The 19,062-nt window shown below is 46.0% G+C and overlaps 1 protein-coding gene across 5 annotated transcripts in view; it reads left to right on the top strand.

Moving 5' to 3' along the window:
* BCORL1 (BCL6 corepressor like 1) overlaps nt 1-19,062 on the top strand; it is a 79,004-nt gene that overhangs the window by 15,740 nt on the left and 44,202 nt on the right. For all 5 annotated transcript variants that reach the window (XM_030209075.1, XM_030209073.1, XM_030209076.1 and 2 more), the window contains exons 3-6: nt 1,915-2,005; nt 7,829-10,519; nt 12,570-12,678; nt 16,412-16,492. In XM_030209075.1, the coding sequence (XP_030064935.1) occupies nt 1,915-2,005; nt 7,829-10,519; nt 12,570-12,678; nt 16,412-16,492 (2,972 nt within the window). The remainder of the gene's footprint in view (nt 1-1,914; nt 2,006-7,828; nt 10,520-12,569; nt 12,679-16,411; nt 16,493-19,062) is intronic.

The raw sequence follows: 19,062 nt of genomic DNA, 5'->3' as shown, positions 1-19,062 counted from the left end.
ACCGAGTAGGCTGAACGTGTGGGAGGATTGGGGGGGGGGGGGGGTAAATCTTAGTGACTTGTTTTAACTGCTGGCAGAATTATTGAAAAGTGATTTTGCTAGTACTGCTACAATGGACGACTTTCCTATGAAGTCCTATGAAGAGAGGCTGAGAAGGCTAGGGCTTTTCAGCTTGGAGAAGAGACGGCTGAGGGGAGATATGATAGAAGTGTATAAAATAATGAGTGGAATGGATCGGGTGGATGTGAAGCGACTGTTCACGCTATCCAAAAATACTAGGACTAGAGGGCATGAGTTGAAGCTACAGTGTGGTAAATTTAAAACGAATCGGAGAAAATTTTTCTTCACCCAACGTGTAATTAGACTCTGGAATTCATTGCCGGAGAACGTGGTACGGGCGGTTAGCTTGACGGAGTTTAAAAAGGGGTTAGATAGATTCCTAAAGGACAAGTCCATAGACCGCTATTAAATGGACTGGAAAAATTCCTCATTTTTAGGTATAACTTGTCTGGAATGTTTTACGTTTGGGGAGCGTGCCAGGTGCCCTTGACCTGGATTGGCCACTGTCGGTGACAGGATGCTGGGCTAGATGGACCTTTGGTCTTTCCCAGTATGGCACTACTTATGTACTTATGTACTTATGTTCTTGCTATATATAACTTTCATTTTGGGGGTAATTTTTTAAAGGATTTTCTCACATATTAAAGCTCTTTTTTTTGCAAGTGTATATGGGCTTTTATAAAATTGCCCCAGTTGTTACTACTACTAATCATTTCTTTAGCGCTACTAGATGTACGCAGCACTGTACACATTATATACAGGTACTTTCTCTGTCTCTAGGGGGCTCACAGTCAAAGTTTTTTTGTGTGTGTGTGTGTGTATGTATGTTGTTTTTTTTTTTGTACCTGGGGCAATGGTGGGTTAAGTGACTTGCCCAAGGTCACAAAGAGCTGCAGTGGGAATCAAACCCAGGTTGCCAGGATCAAAGCCCGCAGCACTAACCATTAGGCTAGTTGTTATGTGTGTAAAAGTACATGTGGAGAAGGTACATACTTTTCATTACCTGGTATAGGTGTGTTCGAGCACATAGGGGTAAATTTTCAAAAGGTCGCATTAAGCAGAAATTTTGTAACAGCAGTTCCACATGGAACTTCCATTATAGAATACTAGCGTAAAGCCGCAGTACTGTTAGTATTCTATAATCCACGCGTGTAACTCCTAGGCATCCTCTGACCCACCCCTGCCCCCTCCCAGGTCCAGACCCCCTTGCATTTGTGCGCTATGGAAATTGCACGCTCAGTTTATAGAATACCCATTAAGATCAGTTTTGTGCCTAACTTCCAATTAGAGCCAATTAGCACCAATTGGCAATTAAACAAGTTAGGCACGTAACTGACCATATTCAATAAATTGCATGCACATTTTTGCGTGTTAAGCATAAAGTTAGGCACCCAACTTTATAGAGTTTGGGGAATAGTTTATAAAATACTTATGTACTTTGCGAGGGAACATTTATGCCCTCTCCTGAGTGGCATAAAAGTCTGTGAGTTCAAAGTAAGCCTGATTTCTGCCTTTTATCCACCAGCATTTTTATAAAGATATGTAGGCACCTTTGTGTCTTTGTAAAAATTGGCTTAAAATAGATACTTATTTGGCTTTTACAAATAGGCGTCTTTTTACCTTTTGCTGTATATCAAGAAGTAACATTGGACGCCTGTTGTGGCTGTTTTAGGCCTCTGTGATGTCATGCTTCGCCTTTATGACATCAGTCGGAAGTGGCTGCCTCATCACCCTGTCGAGTTCCAGAGCAGGAATCAAAATTCAAAAACCAAACTTGATACTTAAGAGTTGTATGTGAGCTCTGTATATATAATGTCTGTGTGTATTGTTAATATTGTTTATTCTGTGTTCTAGAAGAACACCTTTGTCTGATGAAGAGTCCAAGACTGGCAGCTCCGAGCACCTTGGGTCTCAGGAATGTTGTGTAAGCAGTGGCCTTTCTAAGGTGAGTTTGCAAGATTGGTTGAGGGGGGGGGGGGGGGGGGACTGGGGATGTAGCAGTGAGGTCAGCACTGACCCAGTTCATGTGTCCAGTTATTTCTCTCCAAACTGGAAAGAGTATTTCCATTATGTTACTTCCCACTATTCCAGGCCGTGTGAGTAGTCATGTCTATCGACCAGCAGGTGGAGATGGAGAATACAGAACTGAGCACCACTACATAGCTCCCTGCTGGCAGCCCTGTTCCTCTGTATCTTCTATCTCCAGCAGTTGGATAGACAGACTATCTCTGTCTCTGGTTCTGAGTCCTTGGCTCCTGGTCTAGTTGGTCAGCTGGTTCCCAGTTGAGCATAGTGAGCAGTTGGGCTGACATACTTAGTGGTGCTAGGTCCCTGTCATGCTTTCCACTTGGGGTGTTCTGTGCTTTCGCCCTGTCTGTCTGTCTGTCTCTCCTCTGTGTGATACCCTGCTCAGCAGAAGCCGGAAAAAAAAAAAGGAATAACACAATGAGTTTGGGCGGGCCCATCATGGCTCTGTGCCCTGCCGTTGCAGGGGGGTGGCTATGGCCCTTGGAGCGTGGACCCGGTGCTGTGAGTCATCCTTGGTGTTTGTTGGGCATCTGGACGTCGTTAGGAGTGCTGCGCATCGGTGCTGCAAAAATAAATAAATAAATAAAGAGAGATATTAATAACTTTTCACTCTTTGTTGGTATTGCTGTCCGGTTAAAAAAAACAAAAAAACCTTTATGGGAGAGTACAGGTCTAGTGGGAGTGGGTGTGTAGCACGGTGTGGCAAGTGTTTTCCCGCTCAGCCCCTGCCGAGGATGTAAAACAGTGCTCTTGTGGGGGATGGTGTTCCTCCTCGGGCCTCTGCAAGGTGTGCAGGCCGGTTACTATGAAGGGAGGGGGTAATTCAGGGATAGCGCTCGCGGGGCGAAATATTTCACAGCAGCTGGATTCTTCCAGCTCCGAGTCCCTGGTACAGCATCTCGGCACCTTGCCTCAGCAGGAGGTGGGAACGGCGGCCATTTTATTTTCTGCAGAACATGAGGCTCCCGCACAGGCAGCTGAAGAGATGGTGGTCCCTTTGGGGGGGGGGGGGGGGGGGGAGCTCTGGGTCAGGTCCTACCCTGCTTTTCTCTATGGAGTTTGTTCTCCTGCTCTACCAGGCATACCAGGTCTCTGCTCAGCCGCTGGTCTCCGGTTTCGGAGGACTACAGTGTCGGGCTTCCCTGGACGTTGGCAGCCAGACAGAGCAAGAGGTGGTGGCTGCTTCCCCAGTTGCTGAGCCTGGGAATGCCCTTCCCGATCCTGCATTGGGAGGTGGTGACTATGAATGGCAGTTTGGCAGGCTGGGGGGCCCATTGCAAGTGTCATCTAGCACAGGGCTCTTGGTCTCTGGAGGAGACGCATTGGCCCATAAATCAACTGGAGCTGCGGACGGTGCGCCGAGCTCTGGATGCCTTTGTCCCACTGTTGGAGAGCCCCAGTTTGGGTCTTTTCGGACAATACGACAGCGGTGGCTTATATCAACAAGCAAGGCGGGACTCACAGCAGTCAGTTGGTGGTGGAGTCCAGCTTGTTAATGGCCTGGGAGACATCTGCTGTGCCTTTCGGCTGCTGACATTGCAGGGTCCCAACATGGAGGCCGACTTTCTCAGTCGGCATACTCTGGATCCCAGTGAGTGGGAGCTGTCAGAAGAGGCATTTCAGGTTGTGGTGAGTCGCTGGGGCACCCCATGCTTGGATCTCATGGCCACAAAGGACAATGCCAAGGTTTTTCAACCGTTGCAGGGAAAGGGACTCTCTAGGTCTGTTTGCCCTGCTGCAGTCTTGGCTGAGCGAGGGCCTTCTGTATGCCTTTCTCCTGTGGCCGATGATTGGCTGATTGTTGAAGAGAGTGGCGGACCATCAGGACAGGGTGATCCTTGTGGCTCCAGACTGGCCACAACGCCCGTGGTATTCAGATCTCATGTGGCTCCTGGATGGGGAGCCACTGCGATTCCTGCAGGATTGAGGTCTTCTCTGTCAGGGTTTGGTCTTACAGCCTGGCCTTTGAGAGGGCTCAGCTGAGGAAGAAGAGTTATTCAGATTCAGTCACTGCTATCCTGCTTCAGGCCAGGAAGTGCTCGGCGTATGCCCGAGTGTGACATGTTCTCGAAGTCTGGTGCACTGAGAGGGGCTAAGACCCCTTTGCTTCTTCCATATGGCACATCCTGGCGTTTTTGCAGGAGGGAGTGCCCTGGGTTCCTTGAACTTTCAAGTGGCAGCCCTGGCTTGCTTTTGGGACTGCTTTTAGAACTCTTCTTTGGCGGCACATCTGGATGTTTTCTGAGAGGCATGGGTCGCCTTTCTTTTGGGCGCCTTTTCCAGAATGGGATCTTAATCTGGTCCTTCATGCGCTTCAGCGCTCTCTGTTTGAGCCCTTTTGCAAGATGACCCTGAAAGATCTCATGCTGAAGACAGTGTTCTGGTGGTGATTACTTCAGCCCATCGCGTTTCGGAACTTCAGGCACTCTCTTGTAGGATCCTTTTCTCTGTTCCTTAGCTCTGTTTTTTTGGAGGCAAGGGTCTTGTTTCAAACAGTTCCTTCCTTCTTGCCCAAGGTGGTTTCAATCTTTCGACCTCCCTTACTTTCGTCGAGAGGAGGTGGGGACCAGTATGCCTCTTTGAGGCTTCTGGACATTCTGAGGGCACTCATGCATTCTCTGGTGGTTACCAATGACTTTTGCTGTTCGGATAGACTTTTTGTGCTGTTCAGTAAGCAGAAGTTGGGTCTCATGGCGTTCAAGGTGTCCATTGCCCAGTGGATGAAGGAGGCCGTGGCTTTGGCTTATATCCTGCAAGGAAAATCTCCCCCCACAGGTTTTGAAGACGCACTCTACAATGCATACAGCTATGTCTTGGGCGGAGGCCTTGTTGTCTTCGGATATCTGTAGGGCAGCAACGTGTCTCAAAAAAATATAGTGGAATTAGAAAAGGTTCAGAGAAGAGCAACCAGAATGATAAAGGGGATGTAACTCCTTTCGTTTGAGGAAAGGCTAAAGAGGTTAGGGCTCTTCAGCTTGGAAAGGCAACGGGTGAGGGGAGATATGATTGAGGTCTACAAAATCCTGAGTGTTGTAGAACAAGTAGAAGTAAATGGATTTTTTACTCATTCCAAAAGTACAAAGAATAGGGGGGACACGAGGAAGTTACATGGAAATACTTTTAAAACAAATAGGAGGAAATATGTTTTCACTCAACTAATAGTTAAGCTCTGGCACTTTTTGCCGGAGGATGTGGGAACTGCGGTAAGCGTATCTGAGTTTAAAAAAGGTTTGGACAAGTTCCTGGAGGAAAAGTCCATAGTCTGCTATTGAGCCAGACATGAGAAGCAACTGCTTGCCCTGGGATTTGTAGTATGGAGTGTTGCCATGATTTGGGTTTCTGCCAGGTACTTGTGACCTGGCTTGGCCACTGTTTGGTAAACAGGATACTGGGCTAGATGGACCATTGGTCTGACCCAATATACTCTTATGTTCTTATGTGTGCATCGCTGCATACCTTCTGTAAGCATTATAGAGTGGACGTTGCCACATGGACTGAGGCTGCGTTTGGGGCGTCAGTTCTGCGTGCGGCAGGTTCAGCTTCCCACCCTCATAGAGATAGCTTTTGAACATCCTACACGTTCTGGAATAGTGGGAAGTAATGTAATGGAAGGAGAAATTAGGTCTTACCTGATCATTTTCTTTCCACTACAGTAGTTCTTCACACTATTCCAGGAGCCCTCCCATGGTTTGACACCCTCCTTGGTGGCTCTATGCACTGTCTTTTTATCCTGTTTTCCAGGGACTTTATCTTCAGGTTGTTCTTGGGGCTGGCTGTATTGGTTGCTGACCATGCTCCTGGTTGGGTGTTCTTTCTTCCTTGCTTGAGGACTGATACTGAGGAACTGGGCTGCTAGCAGGGAGCTATGTACTGGTACTCAGTTCAGTGTTCTCTAGCTCCATCCTCTGGTTGATTGGACATGACTACCCACACGTCCTGAAGAACTAATGGAAAGAAAATTATCAGGTAAGACCTAATTTCTCCATCCCAGAATCTAGCCTTACAGCATGACTGCTGGTAGGGTATACGATAACATTCCTTATCCAAAGCAGTGTTGCATCTATCTCCTATGTACTCCAGATTCTTGAGTAAATGAGCGTGCAAGGTCCACTATTTAGTTCACACTCAACCCCTCCCCTCTTCAAATGTCTAACCACAGAGCTTGTTGTACTAAATAGCCACACTAGTTTCAGTGGCTATCTGTCTTAAGGTCTCCCGTGGCTTTCCTGCCACTAGCAACTGATCAACCCAACTATATAAGCGCCTGCATTTCTGCTGGGACTCCTCGTTAATATTGACAGGACTTGCTATTTAAGTAGGTGGACCTGTGACAAAGCCTATATAGCCATCTTCCAGGTTCCCTCTCCTGGCTGGGTATTAAAGACCTTTTGTGGTTCTGAGTAGCTATCAGCTATCACGAGACCTTAATACAACCCAGTGCCTTGAGAGTTTTCCTTTCCTTAATACTTATTTACTCATCTGTCTTGAGAATTTGAGACACAGATGCCTAAAATGATATTCAAGGCTAGTTGTACTGATGTTTAAGAATCACAGCCTCTGCTGAAAATTAATTTTATGTATTTATTTGTTTGGATTTAGTTTACATCTTATTCAGTAGTAGTTCAAGGTGAGTTACATTCAAGTACACTAGGTTTTTTCCTGTCCCTGGAGGGCTTACAATCTAAATAGAGGCCGACCGAATTTCGGCTTCAGTGCCAAAATCAGCCCAAAATCTGGATTGAGCCATGCTTCGGTTTTAGCCAAAAATGCAAGTCCATTTTCAGCGGAAATCAAAACTCCCTGCAGTCACTCTGTGTTGCCCTCCCACCTCATATAGGCCCGTCTTGGGCTTGCCTTCAAAGCTCCAGTGGTCTAATGGACTTTTCGGGGCAGGAGCAATCCTGAGTTGCTCCTGGCTCCACAATCAAAATGGCTGCTGTGACTTCCCATGGCAGCCTTGTGAGACTGCCACAGAAGGTCGTGGCAGCCATTTTGAGATTGGAACCAGCAGTTGCTCCTGCCCACCGGAAATTGCGACAGCCATTTTGACTGCAGAGCCGGCCGGGGCAGGAGCAACTCGGGATTGTCCCTGTCCCAAAGAAGCCACTAAACCACCAAGGCTTCAAAGGCCTAGGAGGGGCCTATGGGTGGGGATGGGTAGGCTGGCCCAGGAGATTGGCTTTCTGTGTGGGGGGAGGGGCGGGATTACGATTTTGGCCAAAACCAAGCAGCAAATTTCAGCCCCGGTTTTAGTTGCCCTCTGAGGCAATAGAGGTTAAAGTCACTTGCCCAAGGTCACAAGGAGCAGTAGCAGGATTTGAACTAGGCTTCCCTGGTTGTCAGCCTGGTGCTCTAACCCCTGGGCTACTTCTCCACTCTCTTTGATGTTAGTGTCCAACAGCATGGTAATTCTGCATGCCAAACACTTTTTTTGTTAATTAAGCTCAACAAATATTCCCAGAATTGAAAAGTGAACTTTCACTGCTGCTTTTTCAGCTCTTAGAACGTGGACAAGCCTGAAATGCAGGAGCTTCCAATGAACTGACATCTCCCATTTGACAATTCAGAGCACTATTCAATGCCAGCTAGGCCCAAAAATGGATCCTTTTTACCAGCTGTGTTTCTTTCTGAGAAAACTCATGTCAAAGTAGAAAGTAGTAGATGTGGCTTGAGCTAGCAGAATTGTGCAAGGAAAACTTGCCATTGTTTTCAGAAACTCAGCCTCTTTCATCTGTTACAGGTGGAGCTCACACCAGTGAAGAATTGTGCTGATGCCCGGATGCAAGATGAAGATGAAAGCGTGGAAGAGAGAGCTGGGCGTAGGTCAGACATGACACCTCCGGATCCTCAGACTTTAGAGCCTACAGAGAAACTAGTAACACCAGAGACCAATGAGACAGCTGCACCGTTGACAGACAGGAGAGATCTCAGGATGCTCGACTCTTTGCTCTTAGGAGTTCCAGATCCAGAGAACAGCAGGACGCCGACCCTGGTCACGGAGAAACCGATGGAGATTTCACCTGCTTGCCTTCAGTGTGCAGAAACGGAGAACTCTGGGAAACAAAAAACAGCCCTGAATGCCGGGCTACAAGTTTCAGGGCAAGCACTGGAAGGTGTGCACCCTGTGGTGTCTTCCAGTTTCAGCACTTTGACCTCTTTCAGCATGAGCAGAGTCTGTTACTCCACCTCTCAGGGCCCTGCTGTGCAAAAATTGCCTCTGTCTTTTCAGCCTGGAACAGTTTTAACACAGAGCCAACCTCTGGTGTACATACCGCCTACAAGCTGTAGACAGCCTCTCAGTGGGACCACCCTTCCAACCACACTTGGGGTTACACCCACTTTCACTCTCTCAGTGTTGCCCTCCTACCTGCAGGAGAGGTGTCTTTCTGGCATCATTGCACCTCAAGAATTGCGATCCTACCCTTACACCTCTTCAGTGGGCAGACCCTTGACTTCAGATCACAAGATGGTTTCCATGGAAATAAACAGACTTGCTGGCACTACGCCAGCCCATCCACCCAGCTGCAGTAATAATGTCACATCTACTGTGAGCAATCTCTCTTGTGCAGATGTCTCTCTAGTTTCAGGTACCAAGCAGATGTCATCTCCCCATCCTGCTCTGCCAGTGTCTTGTGGGAGTCCGGTTCCTCTCCTAAGCCTCAACTCATATGGCAGGCCACCATGCCACTCTGATCAGCACACCGATGGCGCTCCTGGTTCCTTTTCTCCCTTGAAGTCCCCTCCACAGCTTGAACGAGAGATGGTTTCACCTCAGGACTGTAGTGAAATGCCCCTTGACCTGTCCTCCAAATCCAAACGCCAAAAGCTTATGCCACCCAACCAACGCAAAACACCTCCTATGCCAATATTAACACCTGTCCACACCAGTGGGAAAGCCATTCTCTCCACAGTACTGTCAAAGTCTGACTGCAGTTCACTGCGTGCCATACAGAACAGCTACACTAGCAGCAGTGTTACACCAGGTCTCCATGCGCCTTCCCCCTACGTAATGTTCCCAGAATTACTAAGAAATGGTGAGCAAGGGTCCTCACAGCTACTGAGTACATCAGGCTCTTGGGTTAAAAATTCTGCTGCCTTGATCAGCACTATCCCTGGCACCTATGTGGGGGTAGCCAACCCAGTACCTGCCTCCCTGTTGCTCAACAAGGATGCTAATACGGGACTGAGTAGTAACTTGCAACATCTCGCTAAGCAGGAACCTATTTCTATTGTTGACCAAGGGGAGCTAAAGAATCCAGGAGTCTGTGGGAAGAAAGGCAGTCAGACCAACTTAGAGGGACCGCACACAGCCAGGCGATACCTTCATGGACGAATCCCTTCTGGAACCACAGTGTGTTCTTCAAAAGAATTTTCCTTGTGGAATGCACATGGACATGGGGCTGTTTACCCCAAATGTCCGGTCAATGGAAAACCCTCTAGTCCCCAGGTTCTGCCAGTAGCTTGGCCTCCATGTCATCAAACCTCTCTGCTGTCGATTGGAGCCTCGGCTACTGGGCAGCTACATGTAAATCAAGGTACTCCTCCCAAAGTGGCTGTTCCAGTGAACAAGTACAGCTCATGTCCCAATATCCATCCCCCTGAAACTAGTATACCTCCTCAGAAATCCACTGCTGAAAAGAAGCTTGAAGGTCAGCAGAGAATGACGAGACCCCAGTCTCTGGAACTGGATCTACCAGCAAAAGGCCAAGGCTGTGACCCACTGCTGAAGTCCCCTAAAGACTCCACCAGTCATCCCTTCTTGGCTCCAGTATCACAGGGTTCTGCCTTATTCCATCAGACAAATACAGCAGAGGCAGGAGGACAACTTGGTGGGAATGCGAAAGGGAGAAAAGAGATCCCTACTGCGAACTCCACTTCTGAAGCACTCACCTGTGATCCCTGCCCTAGGGATACCCTGATACAGGCTGATGGACCTAAGACGACTTGCAGTCAGAAATCTAAACCTAAAAACAAAGTGTTAGGAACATATTTATCCCATGATCAGCAGAGACACAAAAAGATGCAGGACCTTCCTAGGCTGAGCCCAATTATCAACAGGAAGGATTCTGAATCAGATGTGTGTGGTGGTAAGGTCTTTGGCAGCCTTCGGAAGAATTCTGGAGTCAACACTTTTCCTTGTGTTCAAGAGGTGGACTTAAGTAAAGTGAAAATTGAGAAGGACGACTATGAGGACTTTGCCTGCTCTGCTTCGTACAGCAGAGCAGGCTGGTCCCCAGCAGAGATGCCAGGAGCACACACAGATATGAAAATCAAGGTGAAGACCCGAATTAAAAAGGAGGGTGGCAGTAGATGCAAGTCCAGATGTCAGGAAGAGCTTCTGGCCAGGGGGATTCAGAAGAAAATGAAATGCAAAACCAAGGAAGCAGATGAGTCTTCCAGCAGAGTGGGGAAAGGTCTTTGCAAAAGGAAGGTGAGTTGGGAAATGGGAAATTTGGCTTATGACCTTCCTAGGCAAATGATAAGCCTCTCTGGATTAAGTAAAATGAGGCTGCTAATCCCCTGCCATCACACAAGATCAGCTTTATGTTGGTAATCTTTGCGAAATCTTGTCATATTGGTTGCTTTTGGTAGTCTCTCTTGACTTCACATTGGGGCTGATTGTCTGCTGTAGCTAAGCTCCTGATGTAGGCAGCCTGGTGTTGGCCGTGTAGAATTTTCAGCCCAACCTATAGGACTGGGCCTTCCCCTGAATATTTTCCTGAATCTCCATTGTCAAAATTGAGCCTCTTAGAGTTAGGCCTTCTACTGCAGAAGCTAGGTGCAAGTGTCTAAATTAGTCACATAACACCGACAATCAGTTACTTCCCTATCTTTTGCCACTGTAAATTAACTGCATGCCTAATTATTGCCACCTATTCTAACTCTACCCACTGGTTGCCCACCTTTCTGGGCAGTTGTAGCAGTTCATTTCCAGTTGGGGCCCTTTTACTAAATCTTACTGCATGATAAATGCTGTGTGTCCTATTTTTTACCTATGGGCCATATTGCACTTAACACATGCTGATGTCCGTTAACACATGCTAAGCTTTAGTAAAAGGGCCCCTCAATTTTAATCTAGCTGTCCAAGTCTCAACAGTTAAGCGGCTACATCATTTTAAAATCTGCCTCCTAAATACCATCAGAGCCATTTAGATGGGGCGGTTCTAGAAACGAGGTTTGTGCACCAGTTATGCACATAACTGTTCAGAATACTAGCGTACATGTCAAACGTGCACCTAAGTGTTATATCATTGGTAGCGCATAGTTTTCAGGTAGGCATAAACATGGGTGACATCTGGGCAGAGTTTCGGGCCGCATATTTACACGTGTAACTTAAAGAATACTATAAGTTATGCATGTATTTTTCTGTGACTGGTGTTAATTTCTCACACCTAGGCACATATAGCTGATTCTGCTAGTATTCTATAAAGAGATATAGAGCCCTGTTTACTAAGGTGCGTTAGCATTTTTAACTTGCCTACAATTAATGCGCTAACCGTGTAGGCGCCTATAGGGATATTGTAGGCTCATACATGGTTAACGCACATTAAAAATGCTAATGCGGCTTAGTAAACAGGGCCCATAGACTTCTACTTTCCTTTACATAATATGCACCAATCAGGCACTCAGTTATAGAATTACCTCCAGAGAGGGACTGTGTGTGTGGAAGAACAAAACACATCACTATACACCTTGATCACTAATGAGAATTCCAGTGTACTTTGAAATGGCTTATATTTATTGGAGTATACATTTCTGTTGCTGAATAAATAATGTTACTGGTTTCTTTCCTGGTTGTATTCTAGCACATTCTAGCAAAGAGGGACTCATTTTGAAATTGTTTTGCACAAGTAACTGAGAGTACTAAAAAAGCCTCCCCCCCCCCCCCCCCAAAAAAAAATGTAGTTTCTGCAAACATTATAATATCTCTCTGAAAACACAAAGCTTCAAAATTGGGTTTGTATAAAAGATGTATCATGGAGCTGGCCCTGTGATTCTGCAGTAGACCCAGGTTTGAGAGCTTGCGGACGTCACATGCAAAGCAAAGTGACAGCTGCTTCCATTGCAACCCCAGCTGGTTTCAGAGGAATGCCGGGGAGCTTCATCTCCGAGGAAACGTCCCTCCTCCAGTATTCAGCCAGTGACTGAACTTGTATTCTCCTAGTCAAGTCATCTGGGACAGGGAAAATAGAAAAATTGTGAAAACCAGAAAGATCTTGTGGACAGACTAACCCCTGTCTTTGGAAGTGTGGGGAAGTTTTTTGACCACTCGGGTAAATTATCCTGTCTGAAAATTGCCCGCTTGGAGCAGCTGAAAAGTGCACGTGGGGTTTGTAAAACCATGTGCAGATGACATTTTCAAAAGATCAGGTCTAAACTATCTGGGTAGTTTTAACTCACATACTTTACCATGCCTGTGTGGTTTCCCTTTGAAAATTTGAGTAAAGTTTTCAAAGAGATGCTTCTTCTCTTTCCCACAGTGGAGGAAGCAGCAGCCTGAGAGCGGGAAGGGGTTTGCTGTTGTTCGACAGAAGCGCCGGCGGAGGAAGGCCATAAAGGCTGAGCCTGAATATTTCCAGCAGGAAGAAGGTAAAGTGCACAGAGGAAGGAAAAGAACCAAACGTTATCCCACTGCTCCCAGTTTTGTTTTCCCTATTTGTGCTGTACTGTCTACAACAGTAGATTGGCAGTTATGTCACATCAAACGCTAGTTTATTGCTGGTGGCTTTTAGCTACTCTTGAGTTTCTTAATTAGAATCTACCCAGCTGGGCCTATAGCACTGTAAGCCTTCATTCACACGTGTTTGAGTTTTTCCCCCATTTTCATTTTCTCTCCTCCTCCTCTCCAGAAGATTAAAGACTGCAACCTCCTTTGGACCCCAGTTTGCTTATACTCTGAATCCTACCTATAGGTGTCACTGTTGTGCAATGGCTGAGATGCCCTCCTCATCAGGGGGCTGTGAATAGTGCCTTTGCAGCAGTAGCTGGCTTGCAAATCAAACTCAGGTTGCTGACATGTAGAGCTACCAGTTTAAAAATAAAATGACTTGTTCTGCTACAACGTCTCCTCACCCAGTAATCTTTTTTTAAATAGGAGCCATTTGTAGAGGTGGAAGCAAAATTAGGTTACAGAGGTGTCAACAGACAGGGATAGAGCGTAAACTCTTCTCAGAGGCCTGCTTCTACCTCGGAGTGGAGCATAGCGCACGCTGACTGGCCCCACAGGCCTTCATAACCTATTCCTGGTGCTGCTGAAGTCAGGCTTCAAATGACCCCTAATCTATGTTCCCTCTAAGCGGAGCACATTAGCAATTGCTCATACATTTTAGGAGCGTTGCTCACAGATTTTACACGGTTGCTTACAAAAATAAAAATTTTTTGTGCTATATACAGAAATGCATTGCTAGTTCTGGCACTCAAAATTATTGTTTTTTAAAATTTGTTGCTCATACGAAAAAAGATTTGCACACACCAGGCCACTCCTTGAGGAAACTGCCCCTAACTGAAAAATAAAAAGGTTGTTTTAATCTGGAACCAGCAGTTGTCCGAAAACTGGTACCTGTTTTGGCCTGTTTTCTCGTTCTGCTGACAGCTGGTTTTCCTTGCAGATAATTGACCAGTCTACCTATTTACTGACCAGACAATCCTGCTCATATGGTAGTGCCACTAGTCTACTGCATCAGCATGAATTTCTTTTTTAATTTTTTTATTGTATGTGTGTGTGTGTGTGTGTGTAGGAGTGGGGGGGGGGGGGGTTAGGGGTGTCACATAGAACAAGAATGAGCACACAGCCTATCCACATCAGCTACTCCGTTCTACAACCTACTACTACTACTACTATTTAGCATTTTTATAGCGCTACAAGGCGCACGCAGCCCTCCTCTCTCCAAGATCCTTGGGGCTTGTTCCATGCTTTCTTGAATTCATATACAATTCTTGTCTCTGCCACTTCAACTGGGAGGCCTGTCCGTGCATCCAGGCACCCTTTCCTTAAAGAAACATTTCCTTCGATTATGCCTGAGTCTATCCCCCTTTCACCTTCATCCTCTGCCTCTTCACTTCAGAGCTTCCTTTCCATCAAATGAGGCTGTGCCTTCTTTGCATTTATATCATGGAAGAATTTAAATGTGTCTGTCATATCTTCCCTACCACACCTTTCCTCCAGGATATACATATTGAAATCTTTTAGTCTCTCTCCATATACTTTATAGGGAAGACTGCTGACCGTGTTAGTAGCTGCTCTGTACTTCTGCTAGCCATGCCTCTCCCTGTGCACTCAAGCATCTGCTTTGCTGTGACCTTATTCACCTGTTTGGCTACTTCAAGATCATCAGATGTGATCACCCCCACCACACCCTCTAGATCCTACTCTTTTTCTGCACAGAAGAATTCCCCCCCCCCCGCCCCCCCCCCCCCCCCACCACCACCACCACCACTGGACTGACAAAATATATATTATTTATGCACACTGGTTCAACACTGGATCAGAGAGAATAGCGCCCCCCTGCTGAGTCACCAGTAGTACTTTCTATAGTATTTAGGCCTCATGGAGACCTTCCAGGCATGACCCTTTTAAATTTTGAGATGCATGGTCTTGTCGCCTATGTTGTTATGCTTGCACCAGTTTGAACATGAGTAGTTGATTGTCCAGCTAAGCAATCAGTTTGTTTTTTAGGGCTATTATCTCTTGTGCTGCTTGTAACTATCCAGGCATTAGCATAGGATCCCCTTCTATGCAGTTCCCACTATATGGGAGCTGTATATGTTTCTTAACATACTTCAGTCCTTTCCAGCGTTGTGTGAACACCAAATAACAAAGCTCACCATGAGTTAGAGTTGGAAAATACTAAATTTGAAATCCGAGGCTGACTCCCTCACCTGACTATATTACATGTGAGAGCAGGGCCAGCCCTACCATTGAGCAACATGATCATTCTTTTCATCCCCTTCTGACTTAGCCAAATGAGGCCTCGCAAGTAGTCACGTATCCCACAGGCCTCCCCTGAGTGGTGGTGCTATTTAGTTCACTTAGCCAATGGGGATCCAGGAGCTTTTTCAAAAAATTGAACTTTGAGTAGCTTTCCCATCTCGCTTTGGCATCCAGTGCAAATTATTTGGCTTTATGAGCATGCCCTTTGCAGCTGAAGTAGTTGCATTGCTGTGCTGCTCTCCATTACAATGTCACGGCATGTTACTTCAGAGTAGTTTGTGTTTCCTTTCTTGTTGTTGGTAGTTGTCTAAGAAGAGCTACTGCCTCTTGAGAGTTTTCAAAATATTTGAAAACACAAGTTGTGTGTGTCCAATGCCTGAAGGCCATTGCGTAATCACAAAAACTCAGGCTGCAGCACTTCCTGTGTCCCCACTCTCGCTTCCTGTTGTTACTTGGTTGCAGATCCCCTGTAACCAGTCTGGGTCTTAGAGTGTAAGTTACATTCCAGTGCTGCTTGTTATTTCCTTCATGTAAACAGTTTCCTCAACAGGTCAGAGAGACGGGAGTTAAATCTGCCCGGAGGAAGCAAAGGGTCCGACATAAGGAGTAACAGACTTTTTTTTTCAGCACAGATATGAAGGGACAAATTCATTTGTTTGTGATATAGGCATAATTTGGGGGTGGAGAAAGTATATGAGGTGGCAGTTATAGGTGCCAACATTTTGGGTGTGCTAAACACAATACAAATCCCCCCCCCCCCCAACATAAAAGAAAAAGCTTGCTTAGTATTGGAGGTGCTCAGCACCCACAGAGCTGGCTCCTTTGTGACAATGCCCCCAAATGTTTTAGGTGCTGGTGGTGAATTGGCTCCTCCCCCTCTGAACTGTCAGGGTGACCTTTCTACCCCTTGCTTCCCCCCTCCCCAAACTAATTAGGCAACTGTTTGCCGGCTGGGAGGGAGAATGGTGAGAATTCAATGTCCTGGCATTTAGGAGCCTTGCAATAACGTGAGAGTCCAGGAGATGGCAGCATGCACTGTGAGCAGGGAGCAGAAGATGCGTGGGAAATGGCTCTAGACACATTTCCTGTGTATGACACTAATCCAATCATGGGGCAGCTGCTGTTACCAGGAGCCCAAGAGTTTAGGCCAGTAGCTGCAGGCCTGTGCTTTGTGGAACCCTCCACAGGTACAGACATTTCTCATGTTAAACAGAAAAGGATTGGGGGGGAAAATACTCTAGCTGGAAAATGTACAGAGGCTGAGGCAGACATCACAAAGATGTTTACAGTGTTTTTTAAGGGCTGTGCAACCACTTCAGTCTGAACAAGCTTTGTAGTTTTCTGCTGTCTGCCTGTGCTGACATTTTCTTAAATGTGTCTTTCCTTCTCTAGACTACCCTGAGAAGAAATCAAAGAACAGTTTCCAAGACTTTATCCCTGTGGTCCTGACCAGCAGAACTCGCAGTCAGTCAGGTAAGCTGTTATCAAGCCCACACCCGCATCCTAAGTCACTGTATTAACATAGTAACATAGTAGATGATAGCAGATAAAGACCTGTACGGTCCATCCAGTCTGCCAAACAAGATAAACTCATTCTATGAGCTACTTTATATGTATACCTGACCTTGATTTGTCCTTGCTATTTTCAGGGCACAGACCGTAGAAGTCTGCCCAGCACTAGCTTTGTTTCACAATTACCAGTGTTGCCACCCAATCTCCGCTAAGCTTCTGTGGATCCATTCCTTCTGAACAGGATTGAAAAAGCTTCCTTATCTGCATATTCGGTGGTAGAATATCAGCAGGGCTGGTGCAAGGGGATTGGCCACCCTAGGTTGAACTGTAGTCTAGCATTCTCCTTAATTAGCTATCATGCACCTAGGCTCTCCAGCTCAGATTTTGATAATTAAACTCAACAGTTATGATCAACCCATCATCAGACTTTCCAGAATGATCCTGCAAACATGCATAGTTGGACTTTATTAAGGTTACCATGTTTGGTGTGACAGAAAGAGGACACAAAATATAATTCAGCCACGCCCCCTGCCACACCCCCTCCCTGCCCCAAGAAAGCCAGATTCTCTCTCTCTCTCTCCCCCCATGTATGTTCCATCCCCAATCTTTTTTCCAGCCTCCCTCCACCCACACGACTCCATTCACATCCCCTCCCCTCCTGTACCTTATGATTGTGCTCCAGTGGTCTAGTGGCCTCTTCGGGGCAGAAAAGAGCCCCCTCTTTCCTGCCTGTCACTGCCGCAGACCTCTCCTGCGCTGCTCCTCAAGAAGAGGACATGTCCGGGTAAAACTGGACATATGGTAACCCTAGACTTTATCCTCATTCTATAACTTGGTCGCTACTATTAGGTGTCAAGTGTGCACGTAGTTTGTAGAATGCCAGCACTTTGTATACATCAGGAGGCACCAGTAATTAGCAGTTACGCACATAAGTATGTGCCAGAGTTGCCCAATGCATAACTGAGGGGGCATGCATGTGAGCAGGCCAAGCAGCTTATAGAATACTATCAGTCACACGCATTGCACAACACGCTTAGGCACGCCAATGTAATGTCAGCCATTGTCTTGTCACACCATCGCAGTTCTGCACTAATACTGTATAATGGTGATCAAAAAAGCAAACAAGGTGCTAGGAATTATTAGGAAAGGGATGGTAAATAAGACCAAGAATATTATAATGCCTCTGTATCGCTCCATGATGCGACTTCACCTTGATTATTGCATTTAGTTCTGGTCGCCGGATCTCAAAAAAGATATAACAGAATTATTAAAGGTTCAAAGAAGAGTGACCAAAATGATAAAGGGGTTGGAACTCCTCCCGTATGAGGAAAGGCTAATGAGTTTAGGACTCGTCAGCTTAGAAAAGAGACGGCTGAGGGGGGATATGATTGAGGTCTACAAAATCCTTAGTGCTGTAGAATAGGTAATCGTGAATTGATTTTTCACTCTTTCAGAAAGTACAAAGACTAGGGGGATACTCAATGAAATTACATGGGAATACTTTTAAAACAAATAGGAGAAAATATTATTCAATTGAATAGTTAAGCTCTGGAACTTGCTGCCAGAGGATATGGTCATGGCAGTTGCGTATCTGGGATTAAAAATGATTTGGATAAGTTCCTGGAGGAAAAGTCCATAGTCTGCTATTGGGATAGACATGGGGGAAGTTGCTGCTTGCCCTGGGATTGGCAGCATGAATTTTGCTGCTGTTTGGGTTTCTGCCAGGTACTTGTGACCTGATTGGCCACTGTTGGAAGCAGGATACTGGGCTAGATGGACCATTGGTCTGACCCAGTATGGCTATTTATTGTATTTATTGCATTTGTATCCCACATTTTCCCACCTCTCTATCATGTTCTTGATTGGTACTAAGTGTACCTCATTGTGGCACCTACATCTTGCCACTAAGATATTGCATTGTCACCCCCTCCCCCCTTTTAGAACTAATTTTACACATTCTTTTTGCATGTAAGCATGTTTGGGGGTAGATTTTGGGCAGAGTGCAAGCAGAATATGATTGATACGTCATTTCTAAAATATATAGGTACATTTATACCTGACTAGTATAAATGTCCCTGGCTTCATTTTTCCCACCATTTCAGCTACTTGGAAGGGGGCATTTTATAGAGGTACTTAAGCGTCTGTGCACCTTTATGAAATAGGCTTAATATAGGCACCTATTTGACTTTCCTGCCCAGGCAACCTTAGAAGATGAGGCCCATGGATACCATTTTTTAAAATATCTTTATTGGGTTGAAGAGATGAACAGGGTCACATATTGACAACAATAATGTGAATCCACTGAATCAACTACAGAAAAACTTTCTGTATCCATTGTACATGAACAATAATCCAAGTGAATACAAAAAAAGAAATATGAAACAAAAGGACTCAAGGTAATCAAGAAAGCACAGTTGACCTCTGCTCCCCTCATCATTTTAAGTCTTAGCCCCTTACCCAACTATCCCCTCCCCTTTTCTCTCTCTTCCCACCCCCCCCCCAGGTCTCCCTTACAAACACACACATAACAG

Source organism: Microcaecilia unicolor, chromosome 7 (genome assembly GCF_901765095.1).
Source record: "Microcaecilia unicolor chromosome 7, aMicUni1.1, whole genome shotgun sequence".
NCBI classification, from domain to species: Eukaryota; Metazoa; Chordata; class Amphibia; order Gymnophiona; family Siphonopidae; genus Microcaecilia; species Microcaecilia unicolor.
The sequence above is the reverse complement of the archived record's forward strand: the minus strand, read 5'-3'. Positions and strand labels throughout refer to the sequence as shown.